This window comes from Podarcis erhardii (assembly GCF_964252035.2).
Source record: "Podarcis erhardii genome assembly, chromosome: 1".
Classification (NCBI taxonomy): domain Eukaryota; kingdom Metazoa; phylum Chordata; class Lepidosauria; order Squamata; family Lacertidae; genus Podarcis; species Podarcis erhardii.
In genome coordinates, this window is record NC_138497.1 from 48059843 (window position 1) to 48079288 (window position 19446).

At 43.9% G+C, this 19446-nt stretch overlaps 1 protein-coding gene across 1 annotated transcript; it reads left to right on the plus strand.

Annotated features, from left to right (window-relative positions):
- Positions 1–12000: 12000 nt before the first annotated feature.
- Positions 12001–16947, plus strand: SLC10A1 (solute carrier family 10 member 1). Its single transcript, XM_081839073.1, is given in 6 exon segments — positions 12001–12047; positions 12634–12947; positions 12951–12984; positions 14813–15043; positions 16310–16379; positions 16516–16947. Coding segments are annotated over 5 exon segments (930 nt in total). The 5' UTR covers positions 12001–12047; positions 12634–12638; the 3' UTR covers positions 16802–16947.
- The last annotated feature ends 2499 nt before the right edge of the window (positions 16948–19446 follow it).

A 19446-nucleotide genomic window follows, 5' to 3' on the forward strand; every position in this document is an offset into this window, starting at 1 on the left:
ATTTAAGAACAATAACTGAGGAGGAGAGGAACAACAGAGGATCATCCATCTCAGCATTATCTACACTGAGGGTTTATCCACACTTTCTGCCCTGCGCTCTCCAGACACAGGTCCACACTTTAAAGCTCTGTGCCCAAGCACTCTTTCTTTTCGCCCCAGAGCATTCCCTGTGAAAACCATCTCTTTAAAGCTAAAGCACAACAAACAGCAATTCAGGTTTTCCACCGATTGTTTGCTCCAATTCAGTGGTAAAGAGTGGGTTTTTGCGGGGAAAGCTCCAGAGCAAAAAAGAAGAAGAGAGTATTTGAACACTGAGCTTTAAAGCACAGGCCATGCCTGGAAAGCGCAGAGGAACAGTAAGTTTGGATAAGCCCTGACTGGCAGCAGCTCAGACATCCCCAAGCCTATCTGGATATGCCAGAGATTGTACCTGGGATCCTTGGCATGCAAAGCTGATGCTTCCCCCACTGAGCTGAGAGTCCTCCCCTGCAGACCTGATCAGGAAAGAGAGAGCTGCTATATAAATCACCTAGGTCACATCCATATCATTCAAAGTACAGTGGTACCTTGGTACTTGAACAGCTTGGCTCCTGAACAAATCAGCTCCCAAACGCCGCAAACCTGGAAATAAGTGTTCCGGTTTGCGAATGTTTTTCAGAAGCCCAATGTCTGATGTGGCTTCTGGTGGAGTGCAGGAAGCTTCTGCAGTCAATCAGAAGCTGCGCCTTGGTTTTTGAACAATTTTGGGAGCCAAACAGACTCCCGGAATGGATTAAGATCGAGAACCAAGGTACCACTATACATGGCTTTCTTGAATCCCATGAATTGTGGTTTACCCTTCACAGAGCTGCAATTCCCAACAAACTACAGTTCCCAGGATTCAGGGTGGGTGTGGTGACCCTAATCCGTGTGCTATACCAATGTGCACATCTCCGTCACCCATATGGCAGATGTCTGGGATCTGTAGAAAGGGAGAGCATTACACATGTACTTATGCTGTTCTCTACCACAGAACAAAGAAGAAGCACAAACAAACCCATGGGGGGGTGACAAACATCAGGCTCAACATCCCCCCTAGCTTATGTGATCGTGGCAACCTGCAAGCCCAGTGGAGGCAGAATCAACCTATAGGCAATAAATGCCAGGATTCACTGGGAGGAGGCACCTTCCTACCTTCAGCTTGGTTTGGCCTGTTCTTTGCAACCACCCAATCCCAGTAGATGAAAACTAGATTCACCTCTCCTCTTACATGGCAGTTGGTCCCATAGACTGAGATGACAGAAAGGCTAGGACTTGGGTGAGAACTAGACCAGAAACTAGCCCTTGCTCTTCAGCAGATCAAGATCAATGTCAGTGTAAGAAGGAAACGTAAGGTGGATGATAGGATCTTGCTTTGCGTACAGGGAATATTGCCTCTCCCATTCCTTGCACTTGCAGGACTTCTGAAGCGCATGCACACCCTAGAGGACACTGGTGGAGACACTACATGAGAAGTTCATTGTGACCAAGGGATAGCAATTGCCCTAGCCTAGAGTCACAAGGAGGGCTGCAATATTGTCATGTATAATACAAAGTTAGTTGCATTTCAGTTGCCACAGTGTATGAGCTAGCTCATCAGGCTGACCTGAAAATGACACCCCACTCACAGAGGATACCTTCCCCCTTTCCTGTTTTGATATCATACGAACATAAAAACGTAATCAAATGGCATTAGCACACACACACTTGCTCCTAGGATACACCGTTTTTATTTTAAAAAAAGAAATCTGAACTGTAACAATTAGAGACAGACTTGTATGACGCACCATTTGAAAAAAGGAAATAGAAGAAGGGACAGTTAGACATTTGGTGCCTTTGTTTCCTTTTCAAGCAATGGAGGGATGATAGCTCTTTCTTACCTCACAGGGGCAAGGGGCACTGGGATGGTAAACACAGCTCAGAGTACTTCCACATGTCCAAAGGGACCACAGGTCAAGCAGCCTGGTGTGGGAGGATGCTAGGATTCGGAGAGCCACAGGTTTCCCTGGGTAATATGAAGAATAATGATTTACTCCAGCTTTAATAACAGGAAACTCAAACCAGATTGCCATAATTTCGGACCAACACTCTAACCCACTGAATAGCTCACCCCCTTCAGTTCCTGAATATCTGCACTCTTATCTCTAGCAGGTTAGATATGTTAGGACTTGGGAGATGCACCTTGAGATAGTAAAGAGGCGCCCAGTTTTCTAGCAATGAATGTGTGGGGAACAGTCGCACAATTAACTCATCTGTCTTGGCTCATGGTTAATCTTCACTTAATTCTAAACTTGAGATCTGCCAGCTGAACAGCTATAGGTTTTGGACACTATTGCCAGATACACCACCACTATGGCATATATGCCAGCAGAATACTCCAGACAGGGTTGTGGATCATACCACCAGCCTAGCTGTTCAACTGGCGAAGATACACAGAAGAGTGGAAGGGCAGAAACAGGGCAGAGTCATATCCTGTGGCCATGCTTCATCAACAGCAGACTGTTACACCAGCAAAAGAGGCCCCTCCTATTGGCTTCACAGGAGGGATTTAAAAAATAAAGTAAAAACAGCTGCTACCCCTGTGAAGATGAGACCTCTGCCCACTGGTGAAGAAAGGGGGCAGGGGCGTCTTGCCCACAGAGGCAAGTGGCGCCAGGTGCCAGGGCACCAAGTTCTGGAGGGCACCAGGGAAGAGGCAGATGCTGGGCACGGTGCCTCCCGGCATCGGCTCGCTGCCATCGCCCACCTCACTGAAGCAGCGCTGTACCCACAGCCTCTGGTTCTTCCCCACCAGAGAAGCTGCCCTTCAGCCGCTGCCCGCCTCCTCCAGCCCTGCAAAGTTGCCGGCAGCACTGTAAAAAAGTCAGCAACTCTGGGAAATGAGGGGGGCGCCAGAGGGATCTTTGCACCACGGTGCCGGATATACTTAATATGCCCTGGAAGGGGGTGCGGTGGGTGTGGCCCACCGTGGGTGTTATCCCTGAGGGGGTGACATCACCATGGAGCCCCCCGGACCGCTCGCCGCTCGCCCCACCCCTGGCTGCACAGCATGTGTGCTGGAGCAGCTAGCTCCACCTCTGCCTCTGCCTATGGCACCATGACACAGTACTGTGATATGATAGAACTCAGCACTCCACTATGGCACATGACTGTGTAAATATAAACCCCAAATGGAGAGAATGTATCACAGATTACAGGGCATTCAGCAAGCGGCTATCTCTCTCTGCCCCATGTGCCACGCATACTTAGAGCTCTTACCACTGGGAGATGGGAGGCGGAGGCAAAACATTTGGCCAATAAGGAAATATCAACCAACAAACTCTGCGACTGACTCCATTGACAGCAACTATTGCTTAGTTCTCTGCATTTCTGCTGGTTGGGGATGAAGTTACTTGATGCGCATACGTCATACACCCAGTTCAGTCACTGCAGTTTGAGTCTCTTGATGTCTGCATTGCATGTCAGCCTTGCCACCAACAGGGTCCCTGATAGTTAGGCTACAGCAGCGCTTCCAGAGATGCTAGAGGTGTGGCTGTTGTTTGCCCAGTTTTTTGTATTTTGTGATTGTGCCTTTTTTCCACCTCTCCCATGCTCAGCAAGCGCTGGATTGGGTATTGCAGCTGCTCCACCTAAGTAGAGGTTGCATAACTCTCTCTGCACTGTTCAGCCTTGTGTCCAGGGCCCAGATAGGCTATCGACATCATATTACAAACCTTTTGAAGGCAAAACTTTTATAATCCTTACAACGGACGAGGAACAGTATCTTACCTATGCATGTGCTTTTGTAAACAAGGAAAATCTTTAATAAATTTTTTTTTAAAAAAACCAGTATCTTACGTAGTGGTAAAATACCAGATGGATGGAGAGAAGCTAACATCATACTCATACCTAGAGAAGATCAAGATTTTGATTATAGCAAAGAATTACCAACTGATTTCATTAGACTATAAGTTCTTTACAATGATTTTGTAAAAAGGATTTAGAAATATTCTAGAGAATTTTATTTATTGTGATTAATGTGGATTGATGCATAAAAGACAGTTAAGAGATAACGTCAGACATGCTTTAGATAATTTGGAATATTTGATTTTTTAAAAAAAATTAATTAAATTTTATTAAGTACAAATTAGAAAACATACATATTTACAACAAAAGAAAATACAAAAGAAAAAGAAAATACATATAACCAAGGAAAAAAATTAGAGAATACTTTGTCTCTTTTCATATTTACAGTTATTTCATATTTACAGTTATTATTTATAATTTGGAATATTTGAATTACCACAAATGAGAGGCAAGAGCCATTGGGGTTTCTGGGGGGATGCAGAAAAAGTCAGGAGGAATACTGATTAAGTGAAAGTGATAGAAACCCAGCTGGATCCTTTTTCCTATCACTTTTTTTTACCCTCATACCTCCACACCTATTTCCTGGCACATTTTAGCCCCTGCCCTCCAGCTGTAGAGGGTAAGAAGCGACTCAGCGGGGCGCTGCAGTGTGTGTGTGGAGCCTAAAGATCACCACATGATTTCTTTTAACAAGGAAAGGAAAAGTTTTAAATCATCCACTGTGTCTCTCACCCATGCCCTGGTCAGCGCACCCATTAAAATACTCTGCGCAAGTGTGAGAATATGTGGCTCTGTTCTGCTTTGAACTGTGCTAAAGTAATTAAATTGGTATCCCATTGTGCCTGGGTATTAGAGGACACCTGGTGAATTTCATCCTGAACTGCTGGGATGCCACCTGGAACACCAGACTAGCTAGCAGCACCTGCAGGACTCCCTTGCAAAAAATAATAATGTTTTATCTTAGTACAAAACGCAGTCTGGCTTTGTTCCTCTGTGTATGTACCCTTTAAGCTCCAAAGGGAACAATCCGTGCCACAGTGTACCTTGTACCCTGTTGTATAAACATCCCCTTGTTTTTGACTTCTGCTATTGCTTTTTTCATCAATGCCGCTGCTACGTTGCACATTTTGGGTATATGAATTATGAATTACGTCATGAGAAGTATTTAGTTAGCAAAGGCTTGTGTAGCTTGTGACTCGGGTAGGTAGATGCAAAAGAGGCTACCTTAATAATTCAGCAGCTGTAGCTTGTAATTCCCTCTTCTGTTAGTTTGTTTATATATATATTTAAAATAAAGTATTGTTATTATTTATACATTTCATAATACATTACAATAAAAAACCAACTAATCTAAACAAAAACTTCAGAAAGCAAGAGAAAAGAATGCAAAGTCCTCTTTTGCAGGTAAACCTTACATTGTCCCACACAGAGAAAGGTGAACCCTCCCAGCTCTCACCTGGGAATTTCCCTTGCTTTTCCCATCCTCCCACCTGAGGAGATCTTCTCTTCCCTGCCTGTCACACAGGGTCCATCAACTATTGAGCTCCTGTTCATTTCTCATTCATGATCACTTTTGGGTGCCTCCAGACTGGTGTGATTTGCAGGAGGGATTCAAGCTGGAATTTCAGATTTACAGTGTTCTGTCGCCCTAGCACAACAAATCCACTTTAAAACAAACATACTTTTGCAGTTCAGAGAGGGTCAGCAAAATGCACTGAAAACTGTGGGATGAATGAATGATTAAAACGGAGGCATAGAAAACCTTGCAAGGAAATCAGGATGATTGCTTGTTGTCCTATTCCTGCCCCCACAGATAAGTGAGAACAAATGCTCAAGGAAGACCAGATATAGGATGTGTACCCTTCTATGTTTAAAGCACATTTTTAACCTCCAAGAAACCTGAGAACTGTAGTTTATTAAAGGTGCTGAGAATTGCAGCTCCATGTGGATTCCAGGATTCTTTCAGGGTGGTAGTAGATATGCGATTTAAAGCTATGGTGTGCGCTCAGCCCTAGTTTAGACATATATGGTGATTTATTGACAGAACACTCTTCATGTCTAAGGGTTGTATACAACAAAGGCACCTGTTACATTAGTGTAGCAGGGCTCCCCTCCCCAAAATCTATTTTGGGTTTTCCCTCCAACCCTCCAGAACAGATGGAAGGTGCAAGTGGAATGAAGAGGGGCTGGAGGTCCCATTGCATAGGAGGAAAGTCCTTGCACTAAAGACACAAACATGCTGGATACAGCCCTAAATCTGCATATATCCCTGGGCATTGTTGTAAACTTGGAAATTCCAACTGTGAGTGGGTGAAGAGGAGCAAGTTTCCCCTGACAGGGTAGGTTTTTTTAGTAAGGTCAGAGTAAAGTACAAAAAGATATCCTTCCTAGAACATTATGGATATAAGGCCTCCTCAAGAGAAGCTCTTGCAGTAGAGCCTGACATCTTGTGCTGGTTAGGAAAGGCTGAGGGAGCTGAATGGGGAGGAAGAGAAGAGAAGCAGGAGGAGTTGGTTCTTTGTTTAGAAGGGAGGCAGGAAAGGGCAGGAGGCCATCAGAAAGTGAGAACAGGAGGAGGGGGGAACGAGATGCAGAGAAGCTTGTGTTTCTTGCAGAAACAGAACGGCATTAGGGTTTGAGAGCAATTATCCTGGGAGGATAATGGATAAAGCTTGCTGTCCACCCTTCTCAAAATAGCAATTGGGGGAATTATATGTTTTTAGTCCTAGATGGAATGAAGCAAATTACTGCTGCTTAGGCAGAGCATGCCGTAGTGTTGTGGTGGACTTTCAGTTTGTTTTGACTGCATTAAAAAAATGTTGGGGATGTTCCAATGCTAGACTCGGGTAGCAGTTTTCAGTATGGTTTTGAAGATCTTTCCCAGCCTTGGAAACCCAGTTGCCGTGGAAAACAGGGGAAGTAACGAACGGATCCTGCACGCTTCAAGATGGAAGTGTGAAGGATATGTACCTCAGCCATTCCAATATCTCTGTGTGTGCCTTTCTCCCTGTGCTAGGTTTAATGGCAAACACCAAATGTTTGTAGTCGCTTGTGTTCATGGCAGCAACATTGAGCCGCATTGCTGCTGAGTGCAAGAAACCAAAGGAATAAGAAAGAGGAATGTTGCAGTGATTTGACACCTGTCCCTCATTGTGCTATTCAGGCTGTGTTGAAACAGATTCATGATTGTGATGCTGACCTGCATCAAACAAGGCAGCCTCGATATTAAGGTTGATCTTGCAAAGCAAACATAGTGAGTGTCCTCAGCATCAAGAACAAACTAACTTCCCTGAGCTCAGGCAAGGACACGGGGTGGGGGTGGGGGAGGCGGTGGTTGGAAAACTAAAAGAATCTCTGTTAGCGACAGCAGAGAAGAAGAAACTCTATTAATCTATAGTGTGATATGAAGCAAAAAAATTCTCTTACTAATGGTAGCAAATGGATAATTGCTGGACTAATTGGCTAGCTGGTGTTACTTAGGTAATTATTTCCAACATCTTAAAGTGGCTCTTCTGCGAGAAAAAGTGTGCAAGGTTCAAAGACAGGGAAATAACAAGAAACGTTGCCTTGCCCCACTACCCACATCTAAATCATGTGAGGTGCAGAAAGGTCCTCAGTCAGGTGCAGAGAAACTCAATCCACAGGGTGTTAGACTCTGGACAGGAAATTGCCGGCCATATCTCCTGAGTGCCTGTGCAAAAGTGACAGGCAGCTTCAGGAGGGAGCTAAGAGGGCTCTCAATTTGTGCCCTCCAAATGGAAACGTCAAACACTGCCTGCAAATATTAATCATGCAGGTGCAGCTACATCTTATTTCTTCCATTCCTTTTCTGGTTCTGAAAAATCCCATCGCTGCATGTGCATTCTCTGTCTTTCTGAAACCTACTATAATTTCATCAATAGTCATGAGTGCTCTGAGGGGCATTTCTCTCCCACCTTGCAGGCTGAGGAGTTGATAAGAAACTATTTTCAATGAATTTAATATATATATATATTTAAAAATCAATTTGCTAGCCTTGAATTTGTGTACAACTTCTTCTGACCCATACCTCAGATTATGTGGAGACATTTGTCTCCTACAAGAAGCCGATATATTTCTGGAGACTGTACAGTTTGTAAATCTGCTTGTAAGCATTTTTCTAATTAACATAAAGATAAAAGCCCTTTACAAGTGTAATCTTGCTATAATTTCCCTCCGAAGGTCCTAATTGGTCTAGACTTCTTATTGATCACTGCAGCTGACAGAATGTGCCACCACCACCCTGTCCCCCATTTACACTAATCTTGTTAGTTCTGTTTACAGTGAAACTTCCTGGAGCGCCCCCTGGGACAGATAATGGCTTCCTTTGTTCTAGGCTGCCCCTTGTTTGCCATCAGAACAAGCAGGTGGGAATTAAAGCATATTTCTAACCATGGCAGCCTTCTAAGTGTAATTAAAACAAGACAACTTCAACACACACATGCACAACCACCACACACAAATCCCCACAACCTCTTATTTTGAGGGAGCAGAGAAAGTGGGTGGTGGGAATGCATAGACTGGATTTTCCAGAATGCTTCCAACAATTCCTGCTGGGGTGATGGTGTGTCCTGCTTTGCAAATGACTGCCTTCTGTTTAAAAGGCTATATGATCCAAGTCCAGTTTAAAGACTGCATGCAAAAGGTCCCAAGTTCAATTTCCGGCATCTCCAGGCTCTTTCCCTATAACAGTGGGGAGCTGTTGCCAATCAGTGATGACAACACTGAGCTAGATGGACCAATGGCCTGACTCGGTATAAGGCAGCTTCATCTCTTAACCATAAGAAAGGAGAGCCGGGTGGCGGGCCTTGCAGTTGCCCATCAACAGTTAACGCCTAGGCAGTAAACCAAACTGCCAGACAGGTCACCTGGTCCCAGCCTTCCTGACTATGATGAGCTGTATCATATGTTAACCTAAATTACTTGATTATTCCTCAATTTGCTTGGATATCTATACATTAAGCATATCCAACTTTTACGCAGATCTGTGCCTTTTGTCCCCGTCCCCCCACTTTCTCATGATATATGTGAGGCCTAGTTCTACTTCAATACATACCTCTCAAATGCTCCCCATTTTGATGAGCATTTGTTTGCTTTCAGGTGGTGTTTACCTTTTGGGAGCCAGTGTGGTGTAGTGGTTAAGAGCGGTAGTCTTGTAATCTGGGGAACTGGGTTCGCGTCTCCGCTCCTCCACATGCAGCTGCTGGGTGACCTTGGGCCAGTCACACTTCTCTGAAGTCTCTCAGCCCCATTCACCTCACAGAGTGTTTGTTGTGGGGGAGGAAGGGAAAGTTAGCCGCTTTGAGACTCCTTCAGGTAGTGATAAAACAGGATATCAAATCCCAACTCTTCTTCTTCTGCTTCCTTCTCCCTTTCCTTCATAGCTCTGGGCTGCCTATCTGGTCAGATGCCAACTGTCAAGAAGCACAATCGAAAGGTAAGACTTGAGCTCTGTTTTCCGTTTTGACGTCCTCTGTCAGAACTGGATTTGCCTGTCACTGACTGCAAAGAGAGCCTAACTTGAGGTAGGGCAGGACAGCAGCGATGTTGGGGTTGCATGGATGCACCAGTGGAGCCAAACTGCCCCTGTATGAGGAACAGATGTACAGAGGTAATACTAGCCTCTTTCAGAGGGTCATTGTAAGGCTCAATGTGATGACTGCGTGCTTTGAACATTCAAACTTTTTCCCTGTAAAGCGCTGCTGTTGTTCTTCATGCCTCAGTTTCCCAACATTTCCCAACATTGAACATTTCCCAACATTGAAGCTGGTTTTAGATGGTAAAGATCACTTCTATGCTCCTTGCTACAAAGCAAGAATTTTTTAAAAGATATGTATGCACAAATGAAAAGGCTGGTACTTTGCCTGAACTGGAGATAAAATCATATGGAAAAAGAAGTCCCACACTGCCATCTGGTGGTCCTTACATGCCACTCAATTGAAGTTTGAGCTAATGTCACAGCTGAATTGAATCTGATAAAGCAAAAACGGACCCTGAACTCATGATGTTAATTTTAAACCCATACAACTTTCAGAAAGAGTTTCACACTTTGTAGAGTTTGGTATTACTACAAAATCTGTCAATTCCCCCGGCAAGAGAAATCCCCCTTTCTTTCACAATATTCAGAAGCCATCCAAGTTGATTATCACAAATGGAGAATTTCAGGACCAAATTACATGTGATGTTGTTCACATGGTTTGGCCTTGTGTGTCTGATTAAAATAACAAAAAGCTGGTGTGTGTGTGTTGCAGAACCAGATCGGGGCTGTGGGATGGAGGGGTAGGCGTCACGACATTCCCAGCCAATGATTTCATTTTATGTCATCCAGCCCATCACTGCATTGGCTCAGTCCAACTGCCAGCAATATGGGAAAACACTTTTCCTGGCTAGGTAGCTACAAAAAAGAGAAATACATCTCACATATCACAAGATATAAACGGCTCTTTGTTTTTGCAATATGCCCAAGACCTTTTGGCCACCAAAGCCTTTGTTAGTTGGCAAAGGCCATTTAATCGTAATAATAATATTAAGGAGCTGGAGGAGCTGATTCTTCCCCTTTTCATCCTCACAACAACCCTGTGGGGAAGCTTAGGCTAACAATCTTGACTAGCTTCATAGCTGAATGTAGATTTCAATCCTGGACTCCTGCATCCTGATCCAGTAGTCCAACCATGACATACCACAGGCTCTGTATGGAATTACAGAACTGCATCCAAAAGGCAAGAAATGTTAGAGGCATGGAAGCACAAGGGCATTTTGAGTAGTGGAAAGCAAACACCAGGTTAAGAGGAGTACAAGAAGGCGGTTTTTGTTCTACTCTGGATAAAGTGGGTCATGATTGCTAAGTGCTATTGAAACCAATGGAACAAATTGCTCACAGAAATGTCCTGTTGCTTTTAATAGAATCTGGCCAGGAGAGAGAGAGAGAGAGAGAGAGAGAGAGAGAGAGAGAGAGAGAGAGAGATGGTGTGGCAGCAGAACAGGAAGAGTCATGTTCAGGCCTCACATCAGAATCCATGGGGCAAGACAGGTCAGAAGTTTCAGAACCACGGATAGCTCCAAGTGAGCAACTTGCCCACTCTGCAAGTTGAGAGCAGACTACAGTGGTACCTCAGGTTAAGAACTTAATTCGTTCTGGAGGTCCGTCCTTAACCTGAAACTGTTCTTAACCTGAGGTACCACTTTAGCTAATGGGGCCTCCCACTGCCGCCGCGCCGCCACTGCACAATTTCTGTTCTCATCCTGAAGCAAAGTTCTTAACCCAAGGTCCTATTTCTGGGTTAGCAGAGTCTGTAACCTGAAGCGTCTGTAACCTGAAGCATCTGTAACCCGAGGTACCACCGTATATGAATGGGAACCAATTCTAAACCACACTCAAGCATGGTATGGACAAGCCCTGAGCCTATTAAAATATGTGCACTCAAATTACCTCTCCCAGGCTCAACACCCATGTTCATAACTAGGTATTTAAAGGTCCAGCCCTTGTAGTAATTCCCATTAAACCCGGTGGAACTCGCTTCTGAGAAAACATGCATTATTGAACTGTTAAAACCCTAAAAAAAATTGTACCCAGTGTCAGATGACTTTGAATTAGCTCTGGGTTAGAGTGATGGAGCCGTTAGTCAGCAATTGACCTAATAACTGAATAAATAGCCTTGTGGTCTACTGACAGACCTCAAAGTCTGGGAAGAAAATGCACGTGCATTCCAGGCACTAGTTCACACTGCTTGCGTCAGCTGTCTTGGTCTTGCCCCTAATTTGAGCAAGAGTTGTCCATCCTCCAAACTTCTTCTGACCCTCTGTGGATTCAGAATTGTTTGAAATCAGTGGGAATAGGGCAAGCCAGAAAGAGAGAAAAGCTTGCCACATTCCTTCCTCTTGCCAGCAGATTTCCCAGGCCAATTTGGCTGGAAAATTGGCTTGCTGGAGTGATTCAATTTTAACAGAAATAATTAATAATTTACCCATGTGCTTAAAGACAGGAGCTGGGTAACTTCCTAATAAGAAAGGCACAGAAGTTCCAGAACAGAGGAAGAAAGCAGTGAAGTGAAAATCTTTATTTTCTCCCACATCCAGAATGGACCGAGGGAAGGAAGCATCAGATATCTAATCTCCAAAGGAATGAATCTCCATGGTGAATCATTGACCTTCCTCTCTTTTCTATGGTAAGAAAGCAAAATAAACAAACAAAAATAGTATTAGACAGAAGAAGGATTCTCTCCGACTGAATGGTGCTTTTAAGCTTCATCTCATAGTAGAACTTGGAGCAAAATGCAACTGCCCTGCAAAGTGGTGTATGGAATCATTAGTAAATTAATTTATTGTGGTGTGAGTTTTGTGTGTGCATTCCCATAATGTCTATTATTCTGTTGGGAATGTGTCAGTAAATAGCTTCACTACAGAAATGTTCAATAAGAAGGAATGTAAATGGACCAAGATCAGTTGACATAGAGCAGGCATTGGTTCAACAGAAGATAGTGGGTGCAAAACAAACTTCAACTATGCCAGTATCACTGAAATCCTTATCCATTCCTAGGTGGAGCCAGACTGAACCCTATAACCTGCGTTCAAAACCAGTGTAAAACAAGACAAATGAACAGGTAATGCTCAAGTATTTGTAGTGCCTGTGTAGAGTGTTCTACATCCTCAACAAATGACGAGAGTGGTCTTGAGTGATCAGTAGGCTCAATGAGGATTATGGCTTCAATGTTTTAACATCACCTTCTTCAACACCTTTGTCAATCCCCATAGGGAGAATGATGACTAAGATTCCACCAGCTGACACTAGCAACACCTATGAAAACCTGGAACACTGGAGGCCAAGGCAGCTGGCCAACTCCTCTTTGGCTAATTTCACTTTTCCATTTGGGTTTGGTCAAAGGGCTGACTATGCCCTGAATGGCGTCATTATTGTTGTCATCTTCATTGTTATGGTATCTCTGGGTTGCACAATGGAGATCTCCAAGATCATGGGTTATCTCCAGAAACCCAAGGAAGTAGCTGTTGCCGTGGTGGCTCAGTATGGAATCATGCCTCTGACAGCATTTGTGCTGGGCAAACTCTTCTAACTGGAACCCACTGAGGCACTGGCTGTACTCATCTGTGGCTGATCTTTCCAACATCCTCAGTCTGGCATCAAAATGAGACATGAACCTCAGGTAAGCAGGATGTGTGCTAGTGCTTATGAAGGCAGAACTAGACAGTTAATGGCAAAGCCGCCTTGACAGGAAGATAGTTACTGGGTTGAACACAAGGCTGGGATTTCCCCATTTGTCTAATAAATACATAGCCACATCCATCACTATTATGGAACAGTGAGAGGACAAAACGCAGGCATAGAGCACATGCCTCATATAATGTCCTGGATCCAATCCCTAGCATTTCCAGCTAAAAGGAAAAATAACAAGGAGGGATCCAGTCTAACCTCTCTTGGGGGGAAATTCCACAATATGAGAACAGCCACAGAAAAAGCTCTCTCTCGTGTTTCTACCAACCATGCCTCTGACACTGATGGGACCCAGAGAAGGTGCTCAGCCAAGGACCTTAGCACCCAGGCAGGTGTGTAAAGGGAGATAGGATCTTTCAGATAACCTGGGCCCAAGCCATATAGAGATTTATAGGTCATAACCAGCACTTTGAATTTTGTCCAGAAACAGACCAGTAGCCAGTAAAGTTGTTTCAACAGGGGAGTGACTGAGGAGATTTCACCCCTCCCATATCCAAGAATCTCCTGAGGAGCCTGCTGATTCTACAGAGAGGAGGAGCAATGTTCTGCTTTCTACTTAGTGAGTGAGTGAATCAGTCAGCGAGTGAGTCAGTCAGTGTATCGGAGAGAGAGAGAGTGTTAGAGATCGTGTCTAGAGATAAGGTTGCTGCTAAGAGCAGCTGCAGACTCTCAGTGTAGCATTGATTTATGCTTAGATCTTTTAGCTCTGTATATAGTTTTGTATCATAGTTGTAGCTATAGAATAAAAGGAAGATATTCTACAGAGCTGCTCTCCGAGTGGTTTATACTCTGCAAGACTCTGCTGCGCAACGACTGTATTATTGTGCAAGTGAATCCGGTGCTCTCAGCTCTAAGCTGTGAGTCCACAGCACGGTGACCTGTCCCTGTGAGAAAGGTGGTCGCTGGCAGTGCTACCCAGCTCGCCTAGCCCAGTCGGGGTTGAAGTGCTTGAGTCCAGTTGGTGCACTGGCTCAAGGGCGATGCTGACAGTGACATGTTCCCTGTAACCAGCCTGCCTTCAGTTTGGCCATAGCAGTCTGGACAACTGAAGCTTCCAAACATTTTTTCAAAGGCAGCTCCACCTGGGGTGCATTACAGTAGTCCAACTGGGATGTAACTAAAGCATGCATCACTGCGTGGCAAGATCTGACATCTCACAGAACAGGCATAGTTGGTGCATGAGTCGTAACTATACAAACACATTCCTGGCCACCAACAAAACCTGGGCATCCAAAGTCAGGGCAGAATCCAGGAGTACATTCAAACTGTGAGCCCAAATCTTCAAGGGGACTGTAAACCAAACACAGGTTGAAGCCCTGTTCCCTGATCCGCCTTCCAACGGACCAGGAGTGCCTCTCTCTTGTCTGGATTAAACCTCAAGTTGTTCAGACAGCCTTCAGATCCTAATGTCATTAATTTTGCAGTTAAAATGGTGCCTTTCTCTAAGGCTTCATGTGTATAACAACATTCCCTTATCTTGTTCCTCCTTCCAAAAGCTTTACAAAGCAGGAAAATGTTATTCCTAATTTATATGTGAACTTTGAGAACTTGTGTCTTGATCATCATTCCTGCAAATTTCAAGAGTCACCTGGGATTGTATGGTAAATACCTAATGTCCGGACAGGTCTGGATTCAGGGTGTGTGGGGTGCATGGGCAAGAGACCAGACAGATTCTGTTTTGCAGTGGTGTTTTGTTTTAACCTCTCTTCCTTTTTCAGGCAGGTATGATTGTTCTGCTTGTGCTGTCTATCACAATAATTGTTCTGAGTGTGGTCAGTTTTGGACGCAGTATCTTGATCATCTTCTCTCCACGCTTGCTGGGGACATCAGCTTTGATGCCTGTTATTGGCTTCTCCTTGGTTATATTCTGTCTGCATGCTTCAGTGATCAAGTATGTCCTCTTAACTAAACCCAAATCCTTTTGCCTAAAGACAGGTACTGAACTGGGGATCAGTGAAAGTCACTCCACCTTGTACCAGTAGAATTCCCTGCTTGATTGGAAGCCTGATTGAGTGACATACCACAGAGTTGTGTCTTGTTCCCTGTGCCTTTTAATATCTGCACCAGAACTGGTGAACATTTTTGGCCCTTTATCACCCTCTACCACTGCAGGTCCACTTAGACATGTGTGTGAGGCTGCCTGCCTGTCAACCATCTGATGTCATGATAGGTCACACCCACCTGTCCAAGTTGACCTGTGGGATGGGGAGAGGGATCTGTTTGCTGATGAGTGGGGGATTCAATCCTGATGGCTGCTGGGGTCTTCTTTGCCAGCACATACCCCACAGGAAATGTGCTGTTGAAGCAGCACCCAGCAGGATCAAACTTCGCCCATTAGCTGATGTCACCCAGTGACATCAACTGATTGACAGGTGCATGTGGCTTGGGGGAAATGGCCTCACAGTCCAATACAGGGCCTGTGCTGGATGAGGTTACATTCGTCTAAATGAGCAGGTGCACAACTTGGGGATGCTTCTAGAATTCCTGGAGACAGCTGTGGACAAGTGCTTTTTGCCAACCTAGACTGGTGTGCCAAACGTGGACACTTCTAGAACCTGGGAGACCTCACCACCACCAAACATACCTTGGCAATCTCCAGGCTTGACTACCATATTGGGGAGGCCTTTGCAAACTCCTTAGAAACTCTGTTTAGTTCAAAATGAAGCACATCGGCTCCACAATTCAGTGGAGTCAATCTTTAAGTTTGGAACAGGATTTACCTTATAAATTGTTTTCCTCTTAATTAACTCCGGACACATGAAGATCCTCAGAGAAGGCCCTGTTCCAAGAACTGTGTAAACAAATCAACCTTCTCAGGAGGTGTCCAGATCTAGCATCTTGTGGCTGAATCTGATGTTCACCAGCTAACCTTCTCCGAGGTTTCCTTCAGAACATGAGGACAGGCATCTTGCTTCCACTATTAAATGAATGCCTTACTTCTTATATCAACCAAACTCTACAGCAGATGACAAATTATGTATTGTGTGTCACACACACATACAGAGCTGATTAATAATAGTAGTAGTAGTAATTTTATTATTTGTACCCTGCCCGTTTGACTGGGTTACCCCAGTTGAGCAGCTTCCAACAAATATAAAAGCATAATAAAATGTCAAACATTAACAACTTCACTATACAGGGAATTATATCCAGGGGTTGTTTTCTCCAACTTTAAAGCAGCATTGCTATTCTTTTATTGACCCTTTCCTTTCCACCCTTCTACTGCTGGCTGGCGAGTTCAAGGTCTGGAGTACTTATCCATAGTGCTAAAGTAGGTGGGGTAAAATTGGTGATATGGGAAAACTGTGTGAGCAACTCTGAAAACTAATGATCATGTGTTGGGAGTGGTATGTACAGAACTATAGTCCCATGTAACAGTCACATACCACTCTGTGTTTTCTGCACAGGTGCAGGCGGATAGTCTGCCTGGAGACCGGTTGCCAGAATGTACAGCTCTGTTCAACCATCCTCAAGATGGCCTTTGCATCTGAAGTCATTGGGCCACTCTTCATCTTCCCTTCTCTGTACCTGATTTTCCAGTTGGGAGAGAGACTTTTCCTGGTTGTGATCTTCAGGAGTTATGAAAAGATAAAAGAAACAAATGTCAAGTACAATCTTTTGGTAGGGGGGCACCTGTTCCTTCCTTTAAAGATCAGCATTTATTCTATAGATTGCCAGGACAGATCAATTTAGTTAAGTTTGCCAGAGTCCAATCTGTGATTTCAGTAGTTGCCATTCTTCAGGGTTATCAGTAGGGTTGCCATATTTCCAAAAGTAAAAACCAAGGCACTCCGGAAGTTGCCGAAGATCCAGGACAAACAGCTGCCTTCCCGAAATTCTCCCTGGACGTCACTTCCGCCTTTGAAATCCCGGTAATTTCTGGGAAATCCTGGATGTATGGCAGCCCTAGTTATCAGTTAAGTATTTTATTAAAGGATGCCTTTTTCAATAAAACCATCTACATCATTTGGATTATTCAATGCATGTAATCTCCTTGTTAATTTTTATGATACAGCAATAGACCATACATTCAGTTTCCAATGGCATGGAACTTTGTAAAACTGAGAGCTGTTTGGTTTTTGAGATTCAACTTGTGTAAACTTCAGTTATGACTACATGCATAGGCATGTAGATATAGTTAAGCACATGGAAACTGCCTTTCCCAGTTGCACTTTTCCACATTGTTAATCTGGCTCTAGATTAGTTAACCAGCAATTGTGGAACAAAATGGCAAATTGATGATAAATTCTGGCAACAGGCAAAACCCCTTTTATTTTCAAAGGCCTTTTATATGTGTAATTGTATCCCAGGTTATTCATTTTATCTGTGGCTTTTAGATTTTATTGGTTTGATTGTATTATTGCATTTTTATCTGTTTTATTGGGAAAACGTTTATTTGAAGGGAGACTATAAATACTTAAAATTAATAATAAAAAACCTAATCTGGATTTCATGGGGCAGACTTAACTGTGTTTGCCTCAGAGATAGACAAAAGTAATATATTTACAGGTTTAATAGGAGTGGTTGTTTCCTAAAGCTCCCCCCATTGATATAGGTAACAGAGCATCTTCCCTCTTTCTTTGCCTTTCATTTTAGATTCAGCAAAAATGATCTACAGAAATGTGGACAACAGTGAAGTGGAAACCAACCAATCACTAGAGCCCCTAAGTAGAATCAATAATCCAATGGAGGGCTGACACACACAAAAAGGACAACTATACCGTCAGAACTCCAGGTTACTCCTGTGGCTGAGGTCTGCTGAACTCTGGCGACAGTCCTGCACAAAACATTATGGTGGAATCTACACACATATAAAAAAATGCTGTGAAAATGCTTTTTTAAAAAATGTTTTGAAAAATATATTGAATTTGCCATAGTTCACTGTCACCATCTAGTGTGACATTTGTATATTGCACCTTACAACACACTTAAAACATTTTATTTGCAGCTGTGCAGCTGAGTCCTATGACTGTGAAGAGTGAGGAACGTTATTCAATATTCACAGTTTTCTGAGACAAATCCTGAAGCGATTCAGCACTAATTACGTTACCTTCATTCCTGATTCAAATAAGAGTTGGTCCCATTAAGATCAACACAGATGATCACCATGATCCAGGGCTAATTGTCGAACTCATATCCAGTCATTCTTTCTTTATCACACACCTGTTTTCCAATATATCTCACAATTTCACAAGATTACCAAACAGCTGTAATTTACCTGTTGAAATGTTCTTAATTTTACTAACAAATGGCTAATTATTGGGAATTTAAAAAAAAAAAAGATTTTTCAATACTTCTACTACCTTGTAATAAAGCACATCACATTTATGGTCCTAAACTATCTCCCTATGCTTCTTGGTGAAATTCCATAAATGATGGGTTCTAGTTTGTGGTTTCATATTATAGATACAGTGGTACCTCGGGTTACAGACACTTCAGGTTACAGACGCTTCAGGTTACAGATTCTGCTAACCTCAGGTTAAGAACTTTGCTTCAGGATGAGAACAGAAATTGTGCAGCGGTGGCGCAGCGACAGCAGGAGGCCCCATTAGCTAAAGTGTTACCTCAGGTTAAGAACAGTTTCAGGTTAAGGACGGACCTCCAGAACGAATTAAGTTCTTAACCTGAGGTACCACTGTATAGGGTTGTATCCAGTGTTAGTCCTACTCAGAGTAGGCACATTGGGCTGGATTCAGCTAACAGGTCTTGCTAGTGGAAGCCAAGCAAGGACCTCCACTAGCGCAACAGGACTTTACCCCTTCTTCTCCTCCCATAAGGTAAAGGTAAAGGGACCCCTGACCATTAGGTTCAGTCATGGCCAACTCTGGAGTTGCGACGCTCATCTCGCTTTATTGGCCGAGGGAACCGACGTACAGCTTCTGGGTCATGTGGCCAGCATGACTAAACCACTTCTGGCGAACCAGAGCAGTGCACGAAAATGCTGTTTACCTTCCCGCTGCAGCGGTACCTATTTATCAACTTGCACTTTGACGTGCTTTTGAGCTGCTAGGTTGGCAGGAGCAGGGACCGAGCAACGGGAGCTCACCCCGTTGTGGGGATTCAAAAGGCGGACCTTCTAATCTGCAAGCCCAAGAGGCTCTGTGGTTTAACCCACAGTGCCACCCACGTCCTCTCCTCCCATACCCCCCCAATTGATTAAGCAAGGGCAGAGACAACCCACTGAACAGTATGCAGCAGAGGTGGGGGGTGGAGTGGTTTTTTTGTCCAACCAGCTGAAATGCTTGAACCAATGGAACGATTGCCATAGCACTATGCTGAATACCTCCCATCGAAATTAATGGCCATGACAAACTTAGGTCCATTAATTTCAATGGGTC